Here is a 15,246-nt window from a genome sequence, read left to right as displayed (position 1 = left end):
AAAAATATAATAAAATAAAATGTACAATCCAGGAGCTGACAGGACGTTGCATAAAAGACAAAACATATTACAAGTTCTTATTTATAATTTAAATTCTATAACGTAAACATAAATTAGACCAGTTGGTCATGGCAGTACATGAGGCCCAGTAAAGCTGATAGATGCAAGTTGGCAACTAATGGTTCTCTGCTAACTTGATGAACAAAGAATATAACCTTTCCAGTTTAGCTGTTTCTAATCACAACAAATTAAAACAGAAGCAGAGACAAAGAATAAAATGGCATAGAAACAGAGATTCAGCACTGCACTTGGTAAGCTTCATGTTGAAACATAATACAAATGTTAATACCTTCAATATAGGATAAACAGAACTTGTTCTTAACCATTTTAATTTACCTTCAATCTTACGACAAAAATGGCACTGATTGAATTTAGATGCAATCCTAAATTACCAGTAGCAAATAACAATGCTTTACTTTGTCCGAAATCCTACTTTCTTTTTTTCCTTTTAACATAATACACGATTTGGAATTCCACCTTCAACACAAACATAACTTTTCCGGTGTCATTACTTCTTATCACGCAAGAAAAGTATATACAGTAAAGATGGGTGCAGTAAAGCTACAACTCAGCATAAGTACCCATTTTACCAAGAGGTATAACATATGGACATATACTGGTGTGCAGACAAGATGTGAAGTCCACAACAAGAAAAGAAAAAGACATCTTTTGTAATATTTATAAATATGTAAAACACCAGATCCTTTCCAGCACAATGCCATTCCTTTGATAGTACAACTTGTTTTAAGCAACACCAATACTTTGAAAGGATGTTGGGCATTGACCATTACGCCATACGCAGAGATCCATGTTGAGCTTGCCAGAACTGAAAAAATCACTAGGGACTATAAAGTAACCTGTTGAAGAAGGGCTAATAACCTGGCCTGCAGAGTTCTTTGTGAAGGACTGGAATCTGAGAGAACTTCCATTGGTTTTAGCAAGAAGATCATAGTAGAAGCCTCCCTTGAAGATGGGTTGAATACAACGAAGCGACACTAAATTTCCAAGTTTTTCAGCATGATTGTCAAGGATAAATAATATACCTTCTCTCTTTTCTTGGAGAACAAGAAATTTGTCCTTAATATTTAAGGTGATGGAAAAATCGATGCCATACAGGAAGCGTGTTGCATAATCCACATGACTAACAGTGAAGTGTAGGTATAACTGCTTGCTTGAAGAGATGAAGTTGCAGCCCGAAAGGGGGCATGAACAAGGTGAATACATACATGCCTTTTCATGTTCATTTTTTTTATTGTAAGTTACCATTTCTTTGCAGCCATGCTTGATGTTTTGGCATGAAATTCTAATTGATTCCAGAATCTTCTCAATGGCCCGGCAACGATTATAGCCAATGGGCCAGGAACAGGAGGGGCATTTATTTTTACTCTTGGTGCAGCAAGAGGAGCAAGCTATATGCCCATTTTCACACTGAATTTCCAAGAAAGCATGCAAAAGTTAGCAGGTTAAATGAATAAACTTACGACATGAATGAAGAGCTTGGATAGCAGGATAGAAATAGATAATGCAGATCTTGAGGATATACCTAGACTCTTTGGTTCAATTTCATAGAAGCAATGTAGCAGACTGTTTTAAGAATGGTTCAGATCATAAATATCAAAGATCACTAACCCTATTGATACTTATATTATTAAGGTTATGGCTCTTGCACTTAAAAAGGTTATTAAAGTAAAATAAAACAAGAAACTTTAGAAGCGAACATCCTGTATAATTTTAAAAATAAAATAATAAATGTTGCCATAATGTTGAAAGAAGAAAACTTCAATTTGTAGGCAATACTAGGCTAAAATGTTGTGATAATTGTTTGCCATGTTTGATAACTGAAAACTTCACACCAGAAAATGCAGATAAAAAAACAAATATGACTAATTATATTTGATACTGATGCTTGTCAATCTATGCTGCGGAGAGACAAAGCAAACCAATATAAGGATTTTCTTGAGCTTAAAAGTCAAACTCAACAAGCTAAAGAACCAAAGAACTCCATAGTTTGTAATCTTCATATATCTTGCTTAACTGTCTTCACACTTGGCAACAATTACAACATGCCTAAAATTATAAAACAAAAGACTCGAGTTTGACTACGAGATTTCCAACACTGAGAAAAACATAAACCACAGAGGCACACATGAATGTGAAACTTTATTTGGGAAATGCCCCATGCGTGAAGGACCACGGTGTTATCAGTTGTGGTGTACAAGAGTTTGCGTAGGCTTATGACTTAGACGAGAGACCAATAGGTCCTATTTCTAACCAAAAGGCAAATGACAAAGGGGAATAAACTTTTGGATTATACTAAACCCTAAGAGTTGGGGTGCAAAATCTAAAAATCAGCTTGCAAACCATGAGTTTCAAAGTAGGGCCCGATTAAACAAGATTGTGCCTAAATGTATGGGAGAGGGAGGTTATGCACCCTCTCAACTCTCTCAATTTATTTTCTGTTGAACAAAATCATCTATTCTTCCTTAATAAATCTTTTAACAATTTCTCTTAAAACGTGAGCTCTCTCTCTCTCTCTCTCTCTCTCTCTCTCTCTCTCTCTCTCTCTCTCACACACACACACACACACGCACGTCCAAATCTTTCAAATCTGTCCCTCTCTTACTCTGAATCTGACCAGACCCTTAAATGGCCAGTGCTTGCTTCTTTTTCTTTTATTTTATCTTTTGTAAGAAACAAAATTTCTTGAAGGAAAAGAAAGAAAACCAAAAATATATATATATAAACAAACATGGTAGTCAATGTTAAATTTCTGTGTTGGAGACCAAATGAAAATATTTGGTCTTGGGTAATCAATCTAACCTAAATATACGTTTATTGGTAGATCTAAATTCTAATAATCATATAAAAATAACCGCTAAGATCGCTAGAATCCAACAACAACAAAATTCAGATGCATCAACTAAAAAAGACTTCTAACAATGTAAGAAGCATTTATCAATTGTCTTAAAACTCGCATTAGCTATTTTGGAAGATGTCAGGGAAATTCCTTGATATCTCCTTCCATGTACAATTTATGAGTGAATCAAGTATGTTGGCTCAAACAGGGGAGCTTTGCCTTCCAAAAGAAATGAATACTGTTACAATCAGATAAAGTCAAATGTTTCAAAGCTCTCGAATGCCAAAGGCACGTAGCAGTGACAATGGATTCATGTCGTGCCCTGTGATTTTGTTTTTGTGTCAAATCCAAGTCAGCCTTAACCTGACCTGTTTACTTAATTGTGTCACATTTAAACCAAGTTGCCCTTATTTTTAACCAAACCCATCCCTTATATACTCATAAAATATAAATTAACTTGAATCACAAGGCCAGGAAAACCCTGCAAATAATCATAAAATTCTATAACGAGTCCTACAATACAATATCAAGAAATGGATTATAAAAAATAAAAAAACTAGTCATTTCTGATAAATAAATAAAAAACTAGCCATAAATTCTTTCGTACAAATTAGAAAAGCCACCTATGTTTATTGTTTACTGATATGGTGGGACAGTGTTACAACATTCATAACCAAAAGAGAATTTGGATGCCACTGCCAAGTGTCTTTCCACTAAGGTATTTGGGTCTTCCCTTGGGTGGTAATCCTTGTCCCTTATCATTTTTGGATCCCATAGCAGAAGAAGTTGGGGTCTTGTAAAGTACACTTTGATGGGTGGGATTCTCGAGTTGTTGCGAGCACATTCTTATGTCCTTGGAAGTACATCTCTTGGGGGTATCGCTCTTTCTCTCCTCTTGTAAAGTTTGTGGTAGGTAGAGGGGTTAGGGTAAGACTTTGAGAAGATATTTGGATGGGAGAATCATCTTCCAATACTTACATCATGCCTCTTTAATGGATTATGTCTCTTTGCACTCCAGTGGTGAGTTGACAAAAGATCATGGCTTGTTCATCCTTCAGGTAATTTTTCTTGCAAATCATTCTTCCTTCAATTGGTCGTCCATCAATTGGATCCTCCTTTTGAACCATTCAAGTTCATTTGGAAGGCTGATGTTACAACCAATGCAAGTTTTCACGTGGCTGGTGGTTCATAAACAGTTGTGAAATGCTCCAGGGAAGAAGGCCTTATGCATGTTTTTCTCCGCAGTGTGCTTGCTGTGTAAAAATGAGGAGTTTGTGGATCATATTTTTCTACACTGCACCTTTGCCACACAGATTTTAATTTGCCTGCTACAAGTGTTTGGTTTGGAGTGGGTGTATCCTAGGAGCAGTATCTTGCTGTTATCAGGAGAATTCTTGACAATTGGGGCAAACAAGAAATGTGCCACAAACCTAACTAATCCCATTTCCAAAATCCCACAAACCTAACATAACCAAGCCAAGCCAATCCACACTACCCTTCTCTGATCCTGCTCCCTAGTCCACACTCTATTTCAAGAATTGCCTTAAATGGCCACAAGCACTAACCTCAGAACAATAAGAATCTACAGAACTACAATCACAATCCTAAATCAACTTCAACCAGGATTGAATCCTTGAATATTCTAGCAAACAAATGAGGGAAATTTTATCAAAGCAAACAAATTAACCATCATATAAGACCACAGATAACCGTAGAATTTCAACGCAGACCCAACAATCGAAACGAAAATGGCTATTCAAATTTGGGAGGAGGGCTTACCTGGAAGACAGGGATGGTCAAGGGTTCATAGCAAATGAGGCAATCAAGCACTTCTGGGTCGGCTAAGGTGAAGACAAGCGACCCATCGGTGACGGGTGAGATCGGAGGAGGACTGCCCTCTTGGACTCTGGCGTCGGATGTAAGGCTGGCCGAAGCAGAACCCACTTGGTGGTTGGCTTGTGCTGTGCGGTTCTGCAGAAGCAAATCGATGATCCGCGGCACCCGTAAGGGGTAGGAATTTCCTACTTGCTGTAAGCAGTCAACGGTGATTTCTTCTTCTCCTTCCGCGTCTTCTTCTTCTTCTTCTTCTTCTTCTTCTTCTTCTTCTTCTTCACTCTCTTCGTCTGCTTCTACTTCGCTTTCACTCTCCTCTTCTTCTCCTTCGGATTCTTCATCTGCTTCTTCATCTTCCGCAACAGTCCGTACCTGTTGCGATTGTGGTTGCGGTGGTTGTAGTGGTTGTTGTTCGATTATGGCGATGCGAGCTGCGGGATATTGAGGAAGGAGATTAGGAGCGAGACGAGGCTTCTTGGGCCTGGGAATACGGGATCCTTCGCCTTCTCCATCTTCATCTCCACCTAACGCGAATCTCGCCATTTCTCTCTCCCTCTCTCTCAGTCTCCCAATAATAAAATAACCATTTTGTTTTATTTACAGCCTTCTCAGAACCAAAAGTATTAAACTAACCTCTCAGCAACCACGCGGGAGACCACGTGTTCCAGAATTTGGGCAGTTGCCTATCAAAAGTTTTTCATATTTATCTTTTATTTTATCTTATCAGTTGAAAATTTTTGCTGGAAATACATTCTGATTTCTTTTTATTTTTAAATTCTTTGTATTTCCATACAAAGAGTATTATTTTACATATTTGTCACTTTTTTTTATTTTGGGTATGAGCGATAGGCTAAACTATCAGGGAGGGGAGTTTCTTACACACATCACTAGGCTAGACCCCGTTACGTATTTGTCACTTAAAATTGAGTTGATGTATTCTACATCAAATTGTTATCTTCTATTGAAGGACACCTTTTAGGGTTCGATCCAAACCATCTATATTTCAAATATTCTTTCATAGATCATCATTGTAAAAAATTATAAAAACTGAAAATTATTAAGTCATTCAATTAGGACCAACAAAATAGATGAATACGGTGCCTAACAACCATCTAATTGAGTGGCTAAAGTCTTAAAGATTGTGTATAAATAGTAGCTCCCTAATAACCAAGATAAGATTTAAGTTGAAAAGAACCATTATTCAATCTTTAAGTCTTTATAGCCAATCTTTAAGTCTTTATAGCCAATCTTTAAGTCTTTTCGCGCACTAAACTTTATCCACTTGATAAAATTTTAAAACATTAACATTATATTTGGATGAGGCACCTTGAAGTGAGGGGACTCGAAAGTGATGGGATTAAAATCACTTGTTTTGCTAATTTTAGTTAGTGGGATTTCGTTGGGTAATTTATTATATTATGAAAAAGAACAAAATATGGCAAGAATTGCCAAGAAAATTTCTTACTGTTTTAAATTCATTTATTTATTTATTTTGGGTTATAGAATCTATTTCTAACCCTAATTTTGTAAAATTTGTTTAATTTTAAGGTCAAAGAAAGAAAAAGGAAAAATGACATAAACTGCCTTGGATTCCCCTTTGGAATTTGTGACGAACCCTATAATTATCCAACATCTAGCACTTGTCGGCACTTTTTACCCACACAACAACAAAAAAAAAAAAAAACCCTTAATCTATATTTTCAAACCAAGAAAGAATACTTATACCAAAAATCCAGTAGAGTCCCCTTGTAACTAGAAGGTTTACCAAATTTTCCACCTGTCAGAAAACACAACATACCAAAAATCAATCATCAATCAAAACTGGGTCTCAGACCCTAAATAAAAAATATGCAACATAAGTAGATCACGATAACTGTTCCCGGCATAACAGAGCATAACATAAAAAGTGTTTAACCTCAGATTAGTTAGTTCAATGACAAGATAGAAAAACCAAAACATGAAATCTGTGAATTAATTCTCAATTTTCTCATGTCATTTTAAACAAATTATGAAAAAGACGCATAAACAAATATAGGATCATAAAAATAAAATATTAAATATTAAATAGATTAACGATGTCATTAGTATGCTTTCATAAGTTTTTCTTCTTGATCATGTAAAAGTTTCAACAGAAAAGCAAGACGGGACCCTAAACATGTTAGTGTAGCACTAATACCACATGTAAGAATACAAACAACACTAAAGCCATTAACATATGCAATATATGAATGTAAAATAAATAATCAACTACCTGCAGACGAAGACATGATTGACAAGCAAGACTTCAACAATCAGTAAACCAAAAGACTCAAGGCTACTGAATATGGTTTAGGACCTTTCATGAGCGTATGTTTATGAGTGCAGGGCCTATACTTTTATACTTACACTAAGCTCTATCTCTATCCAACCTATCATAGACACCTTAATCACCATATCACTTATGTTTTTGTGATAATATGCTAAAATATTTATATTTATATGGGTGACATATTAACAATTACATACAAAACTATTTTGGGGATTTATCATTTGATGACTACTCTTCACAGTACACTTACTCTACACATAGAGATGATGAAGATAGTGAAAATTTTGAACCTCATAGGAACTGTATGTGGTACTAAGTCACTCATGTATTTTACCATGCAATGTATGAAGTGTAAAATATTGTAGTAAATCATTATATATAAATGATTATGGTGTGTTTAATCTTTTTTCATTAATTACTACATATTTTCTACACTCACAGTGTTTGCCAGCTCGCTGTATAATCAACTTAAATCAGTTAAATCCATCAAGCAATGTATTTCATTCTAATTTTTTGTGATAAACTAATAGATAATTGACTAAATAAACATTCTCCAAAGTTTCAATAAAAATTTTCAAGTTTTTCTTACAATTTCCGTGGGTTTTATTCAATTCTTATCGATATCGATAATATCTCAATATTTCCATAGAAATTTTCATATTTTTGGACTACCGATATCATTGATATTTTAGACATTGATTCTTATACAACACTGAGCTGACTTTATAATGTAATAATTAATACTCAATAAGGTTCTTACAGTTTAATCTCCATTAGCATCGTATTTGTGCATGTGTGAGAATACCCCTCTTATGGGGTCATTTTAAAATTCATACATACTTTTGGAAACATTTACAATTACAAACTCAAACTCACGAAAAACCTACAATTTACCCCATTCGTTACCTGTCAGTGAAAAATGCATGTCAAATGTATATTTTTTTAATGACATGGAGGTGACTATTATTAACAATTACATACAAAACTATTTTGGGGATTTATCATTTGATGACTACTCTTCACTGTACACTTACTCTACACATAGAGATGATGAAGATAGTGAAAATTTTGAACCTCATAGGAACTGTATGTGGTACTAAGTCACTCATGTATTTTACCATGCAATGTATGAAGTGTAAAATATTGTAGTAAATCATTATATATAAATGATTATGGTGTGTTTAATCTTTTTTCATTAATTACTACATATTTTCTACACTCACAGTGTTTGCCAGCTCGCTGTATAATCAACTTAAATCAGTTAAATCCATCAAGCAATGTATTTCATTCTAATTTTTTGTGATAAACTAATAGATAATTGACTAAATAAACATTCTCCAAAGTTTCAATAAAAATTTTCAAGTTTTTCTTACAATTTCCGTGGGTTTTATTCAATTCTTATCGATATCGATAATATCTCAATATTTCCATAGAAATTTTCATATTTTTGGACTACCGATATCATTGATATTTTAGACATTGATTCTTATACAACACTGAGCTGACTTTATAATGTAATAATTAATACTCAATAAGGTTCTTACAGTTTAATCTCCATTAGCATCGTATTTGTGCATGTGTGAGAATACCCCTCTTATGGGGTCATTTTAAAATTCATACATACTTTTGGAAACATTTACAATTACAAACTCAAACTCACGAAAAACCTACAATTTACCCCATTCGTTACCTAAACCGTCAGTGAATCTGTTAAATGCTTGCATGTCAAATGTGAGACATATTTTTTTAATGACATGGAGTTCTATGTGGACAAAAAACTAATAAACTATTATACAAAATAACTAAAATTATATTAAATAATTAATTTTCATTTAAAAATGACAAGGAAAAGAAAAATCATTGTCCCCGCCTCCTCCCAACCCCTCGGCCCAACTTACCCTACCAGACCCAACACCGCCGCCCAAACACCCAGCCCCTCTATGCTTCCCCTACGGAACCGCCATCGATGCAAACTTGCCTACCCTAAACAAATCAAGAAAAGAACTTCTTGAGGCTCAACTCATGACTCGCCATACCCCACTCAACTTGTGAGGCTCCGACATAGCAAATCCATCCCCACAACTTCATTCGGCAATTGTGGAGTCGTCGTCGCTCATAGACCCTAGCGCTTTTGTCGTTGCCCCTCTCGGATTGACCGTTCCTAATCAACAGCGCGCGACACTGTCCACTCCCTTGGACCTAGAAATCTTCGATCTGCAAAACCTAGATGGTTGGATCGTCACCAACCTCGAAAAATTCACGATGCACTATGAGGGACGTTCTCAAGACCTCGCTGGAGCTCATGGTGCCCTTGTTCAATTGGGGGAGGGCTGGGAAAAGAGGGAAGGAGAGTGATTTTTATTTATTTATTTGGAATTATGCAAGATTGGATTTTTGGTTTGAACCCATCGTGGGGTGAGAGATCACTTTTTTTCATTTTCATTTTCAATTTAAGTTTTTAAACAGTCTCATTCCCATTTGTGTAACTCTAACTCATTCAAATAGTGAATTAATCACTTCCACCGATTTTCACCCAAAAGTTGAAAGAATGGGTGTTTAATTCAGAAATTGGGGATTTTAGGTTGAAATTGATTGAGAGTTTGAGTATAGGTTGTCACCGGTTTGGGTGTGGTGGGGTGATGGTGGAGGGGAGGATGGGGTTGGGAGGGTGGGACGATGGGAGGATAGTCGACATGGTGATCAGGGGCCTCGGAGGAGAGAGGGGGCGAGATTTTTCTTCTTTAAAAAAAAAAAAAAATTTATTTCCATTATATTATAAGCTTTTATCACAAAAGGTCTTTGAGATTTGCCAAATTATCACTTTTGGTCTTTTATGTTTTTTTAAAAACATTATTGATCTTTTATGTTACACCTCACACATCAATTTGGTCTCGCCGTGAAGTTCTGTTAAATTGATGACGTAGCACATATGTGGTTCCTACACATCCAATGAGATCATGCCACGTGGATCTAAAAAAATTATTTTTAATAAAATAATTTAACATTTTTTAAAGAAAAGAAATGTTTTAACATTTAAAAAAATAGAAATTTCAAAAAGAGAAGAGAGAATAAATAAATAAACTCAGCCTCCCTCTCCTTACCCTTTCGTTTGCCCCACCCTCCCATTCCCCTCATTCCCCTTCCATCTCCCCCACCCTCCACCTCTTATGTATTTGTCCCCACCCTCAGCTCTCTCTCCCTACTCTCTTTTCTCCCACAAACCCCAAATCCCCCCTTCCCCACCTCCCTATCTCTCTCCCTCTTTCTTTCTCTCACCCTATGTTTTTCTCTCTACCTAGAAAACTCCCAAGCCCAACGCCACCCATACAACCCCTATCCCCACCCAAGATCCACCCCACCCCCAACTCCACCCGAGACCCATCCCTTAGCCACGACCCAAATTCCAGCCCCACCTCCACTCGAGACCTATTCCCATCTCCTATTTACAGGGGCGGAGTTAGAATTGTAAATTTTGAGGGGGGCGAAGTAGAAAATACAAGTATATAAAATACCAAAGTATTCAATAATTACATGTTTAGAGCTAAATATTTTTAATTTAGTTATGTCTAATTTGTTTTAAGGGGAACTTTAATTTAAATTATAAGTGGTTTATTACAAATTTTATATATTATATATAATATAATAGAGGAGAGATAAAAATTTGAAGGGGCTAGGGCCACTCTAGGCCTAGGAGTGGCTTTGCCACTGCCTACATATATATATATATATATTAATTATAAACTTTTTTTTCTTCCGTTTTTTTTATAAAAAAATTTAAACATTGTTTAATCCACTTGGCATCCATGTTAGCAATTTAACATAAATTTTTTACTAAATCTAACAACATTATCAAATTGATGTGTGAGGTGTACAATAAAGGACCAATAATGTCATAAATAAAAAAAACATAAAGGACCAAAGGTGATAATTTGACAAACCTCAAGGACCATTTGTGATCAAATATAAATTTACTTTTTACAAACCCATTTTTGAAAACATAGAATTGTTTATTATAGGTTTTGTCCACGTGGAATCCGCGTCATTAAAAAATAGGACTCATGTTGGCCATATCAGCATTTAACAGACCCATTAACAGTTTAAGGAACAGAGGGGGTAAATTGTAGGTTTTTCGTTAGTTTGAGTATGTAGTTGTAAATGTCTCTAAAAGCGTATATGAACTTGAAAATTACCCCTAGTTTGGTGATCTTTTGTAATTTATCCAAAAAAGAACTACTTAATTATTGAGACAAAAAGGGTCATTTTTCAAAGTTTTTCCTTTGGAAAGGAAATGGCAAAAAAAGGGTTTTCATGTAAATTCAAGGGGCCGAGAAACGGTAAACCCTTCAAAAACCATTACTTACCTTTGGTCGAACCCTTTAAAAAGCTAAACCCTACTCAAGATATAAAGACTCGATTGAAGGGCTTAGCAGTTTAGGCTTACTCTTACCCTCAGTGTGCTGTTTGCCAGTTTTCTGATGGCGAAGCGTTTGGTTCCACTGTTGAATCGTGTTCTTGTTGAGAGAATTGTCCCTCCATCCAAAACCACTACCGGAATCTTACTCCCTGAGAAGTCCGCCAAGGTATACTTACCATTTTACTCACCCCCTACTTTCTCATTATTGTGTTTGTTTCCTGAGATACTCGAGGATAATGACATAAAATGAAAATTAGAGTAGTCTCTGGTTTCTGGGATGTGGATCCTCTTTGGAACAGAATTGGGTCGCTGGTGTTTGACTGATACCGGGCTATGGCTGTGGGTTTTTGTTTTCTTGGATTTTAAAGTAGTGGAATGTTAGGTAGTATAGGCTTTTGATTTTGCTCTCTCTCACATTTTAATCCTTTTTAAATTACTTTTATGGTAGCAAGGCAAGGGTCTTGTTTTAAATCCACATCGAAACATATATTTCTTAATTGGGGTTTTCCTTAATTAATTAATTTCCCTCTTATACAGAAATTTGGTAGAAAGTAACATGAACTTAGGCCTTTTATTTTATGCAATATGAATGTGGCTTTGCTGTTAAATGAATTCCAGTCTGTCTCAATTAGAAGAGTCCAAAAATGATATTTTGGAAGTATAATTTTTCTCCTCAAGGAGAACTAGTAACTGGCATGCATGGATTGAAATAAATGTTGTTTTTGGAAAATTGAATATTTTCTGCTTTACACTTTAGCTGAACTCTGGAAAAGTCATTGCCGTGGGTCCTGGGACTCGTGATAAGGAGGGCAGCTTTATCCCTGCCACTGTGAAAGAAGGAGACACTGTTCTGTTACCAGAGTATGGAGGAACTGAAGTGAGGCTTGGTGATAAAGAGTACGTATATATTTTTCACAGGGCCTTATTGCTTAAGTATCTTGACATACATTTTCTTTGTCTAAAATCTAGATGTAATTTTTCAAGTAAAGCACTACTAAGTTAGCAGATGTGTGTGTCTATGCATATTCACGTATCTACTTACAGATGCGTTTAGTATACATGATGCATTGAGTGCATTTGTGCATGAAAATATAAGAAAACTACAGAGACACATGATCCATTCATGAGTTTGACTGTAGTCTCTGTGATATGGGGGTGGAGTCAAGGTACCTCAGCATTTTTCTGTAAATTCAGCCTAAGTGCTTCAGTTGACTATTAGCATAAACTGCCTAGGGTATGTAATTTGAAGTAGTGGTTAAGTAGATAATTTAGCTTATAAGGATTATAATTAAGTTGTTGAAAAGATTCCTGTTATGATGCAAATAGTTTTATTGGCACTATATTGAACCAATGCTAATTTGCTAACCTTAATTCAATCTAGATATATTGAAAGCTGAAACTTGGATTTGCAAGCTCTTCATTGAAGCATGGGGGCTTTTATTTTACATATTGTTTTTCACATTTGTAGATAAAATATTCGTAAGGGCAGAACTTTGTACCCTAAAGGAAACCAGATCTTTGATTTTGTGCTGATGAATTCCCTTCCATATATGAAATGTTAGCCAAACAATGAGAGTGGCATTCTTTTCATTCGATGGTTTTCAGTTATACAAATCTGTTGGATTGTGCATAAGTATGGGTACTGATAAATACTTATGTATTTGTCGTCACATGTATCTACATATTGACATGTCTTTGTGTTCTTATACCCATGATTGCCCATGTAGTTTTTTAATGTATGTCTTACATGCATATATCAATATGCATGTATCTATCTATAAACAACAAATAGCCTTAGGCTCCTCAAGCATGTTAGTTGGGTCATTGATTAGGATTACAATTCAATGAATTCACTCAAGTAGGCATCTTTCTTGTTTCATGGGAAATGGCCCCCATTCTCCCTCTCGCTCAAGTAGGCATCTTTCTTAGCTTGTGTTTTGGCTTCATAGTTCTCGTATGAGCTCACAGAAGGATGTCAGCTTGAGTTGAGAAATTTTAAGTAATTTTAGCTGTGTTTGAGCTATGGCACTCAGGCATTGTTTGGGATGTTTCAGGCAACTTAGAGCTTACGTTTGACTCGATTTGATTAATATACACAAAATCAAGCTTGATCTTGTTTTGGGCTTGACTAATTAGCCATAATGTTTTAAAGGTGTTGAATTTTACTTAAATGGAAAATGCACATTGTACCCAAAAGAACAAGTGGAAACTGCAGATAAAACATGACATCTCTTTATAATCATCTCAAGATCTCGGGTGTGAGTTAGAATAAGGCACCAGCCCCCACATGGTATTATTAGGATGTCTTACCTCAAGTAATATTTGGTGTGCCTTTTCTCAAAGTTATTGTGCATAGGCTTTGGAATGCTTTCAAAGTGATGCCTGATATTTTTCCAATTGATGCTCATGAAACTATTTGTGCCATTGTAGGTACCATCTATATCGAGATGAGGACATATTGGGAACACTGCACGACTGATTATCAATGGAGTTAAATTTGTCCATGAGTTATCCTGGAGGATTTGAGTTCCATAGCATGTATTTGAGTCGGCCCTTTGTTGATGCCCTACTGTCGGTGCTGCTTATAAATTAGATTAGATGAAAGAAACATGTAAAACTGTTCTGTTATCAGGCAAATAATTTTAATGCAACTAAAACGTCTTTGGTTTGTGTTGGAGTATTACATAAACTCTTTTGAACACATTGAAGAAGTTTAACTTATGCTTATAAACGGTTCTTAGTTGCTTTTGTTAGTAGCATCATTTTTTTAATTTTATTTTATTGCAGAGCAGTGGCTTTCCTCCCAGACATGAACTAAATAGTAGCGATATCTCTAGCTGTGACAAATAGGGATGGCAATGGGTCGAATCGGGGGTGGGTATACCATTCTCATCCCTATCCCCATTAAGCTTTTTTTCCCATCCCCGCCTTCATATCCGCAATATTCATATTGGGGATTCCCCATCCCCACCTTCGTTGGGGAATGGGTTCCCTTACCAGCCCTGTTACGGAAGAAAAAAATCAATATATAACTATGTTGAAATAAAAATATACTTATGCAAAATAATGAAAATATATATGATATATACTTATTAGACAATATAAGAATGTTTATATATGTACTGAAAGTTAACTAGATAAATAAGTAGTGTGGCTTAAGATTTGTATAAATAAATTATATAAGTATATAATATAATAATATAAAACTTAGTCAGTACAATCACTTTAATAGCATATTTATATAAACAAAAAATATATATACTCTAAAAGGGAAGGGTTCGGGTTGGGGATTAAAATACCATCCCCGCCCCTTCCCTAACACTATACCCAAAAAATTCTCCGTACCCATCCTCATACCCTTTTTTCGTCATTCATACCCAACTCATTAAGGTCGAATCCCCACGAAGACCCTTATCCGCAAAGAAAATTGCCATCCCTTGACAAAAAGAGCTTCATGAGCTACTAAACTGCTCTTGTGGTACCTAGAGAAAACATTCCCATATATTGTGTCCCCCCATCTTAGAGCAGCAATTCCAGTAAGAAGGGCTGGGGGGGTTTAGGCCCAAAACCTGTTTCCAGCAGCAAGGGCTAGCCCTGGCAGGAGATGGGGCCCACGAAACCAAGCTAGCCCTCAGGCAAGATCTACCTTTGTTCCAGCCTAGGGATGGCAACGGGCCGGGTAGGGGCCGGGTATGACAATACCATCCCCGTCCCCGCTCTCCATCCCCGCCCCCATCCCCGAACCAATCCCCGTTTAATAGGTTTCGGGGAATC

General features: G+C 36.0%; 2 protein-coding genes across 2 annotated transcripts; one reads left to right on the top strand and one right to left on the bottom strand.

Annotated features, from left to right (window-relative positions):
* Window positions 1–531: 531 nt before the first annotated feature.
* On the bottom strand, window positions 532–5,339 carry LOC117622031 (E3 ubiquitin-protein ligase SINA-like 7). The gene is made up of 2 exons (XM_034352538.1): window positions 4,697–5,339; window positions 532–1,488 (listed from the first exon to the last, which is right to left on the bottom strand). Exons 1-2 carry the CDS (start codon window positions 5,291–5,293, stop codon window positions 805–807), a joined length of 1,281 nt encoding a protein of 426 aa, XP_034208429.1. The 5' UTR covers window positions 5,294–5,339; the 3' UTR covers window positions 532–804.
* Window positions 5,340–11,429: 6,090 nt separating this feature from the next.
* LOC117620616 (10 kDa chaperonin, mitochondrial-like) lies at window positions 11,430–14,226 on the top strand. Its single transcript, XM_034350738.1, has 3 exons — window positions 11,430–11,638; window positions 12,230–12,369; window positions 13,903–14,226. The coding sequence occupies exons 1-3, from the start codon at window positions 11,534–11,536 to the stop codon at window positions 13,949–13,951; spliced, it is 294 nt and encodes a 97-aa protein (XP_034206629.1). The 5' UTR covers window positions 11,430–11,533; the 3' UTR covers window positions 13,952–14,226.
* Window positions 14,227–15,246: the final 1,020 nt, after the last annotated feature.

This window comes from Prunus dulcis, chromosome 3, assembly GCF_902201215.1.
Source record: "Prunus dulcis chromosome 3, ALMONDv2, whole genome shotgun sequence".
Taxonomy (NCBI): domain Eukaryota; kingdom Viridiplantae; phylum Streptophyta; class Magnoliopsida; order Rosales; family Rosaceae; genus Prunus; species Prunus dulcis.
This window is presented reverse-complemented; position numbering and strand designations above follow the sequence as displayed.

Excerpts from the sequence above, each read along its gene's own strand:
- LOC117620616 (XM_034350738.1), top strand. The coding sequence starts at position 11,534 with ATGGCGAAGCGTTTGGTTCCACTGTTGAATCGTGTTCTTGTTGAGAGA. Across the intron at positions 11,639-12,229 it reads TCCCTGAGAAGTCCGCCAAG|CTGAACTCTGGAAAAGTCAT; the intron begins GTATACTTACCA and ends TTTACACTTTAG. Across the intron at positions 12,370-13,902 it reads GTGAGGCTTGGTGATAAAGA|GTACCATCTATATCGAGATG; the intron begins GTACGTATATAT and ends GTGCCATTGTAG.
- LOC117622031 (XM_034352538.1), bottom strand. The coding sequence starts at position 5,293 with ATGGCGAGATTCGCGTTAGGTGGAGATGAAGATGGAGAAGGCGAAGGA. Across the intron at positions 1,489-4,696 it reads TGACCATCCCTGTCTTCCAG|TGTGAAAATGGGCATATAGC; the intron begins GTAAGCCCTCCT and ends TTGGAAATTCAG.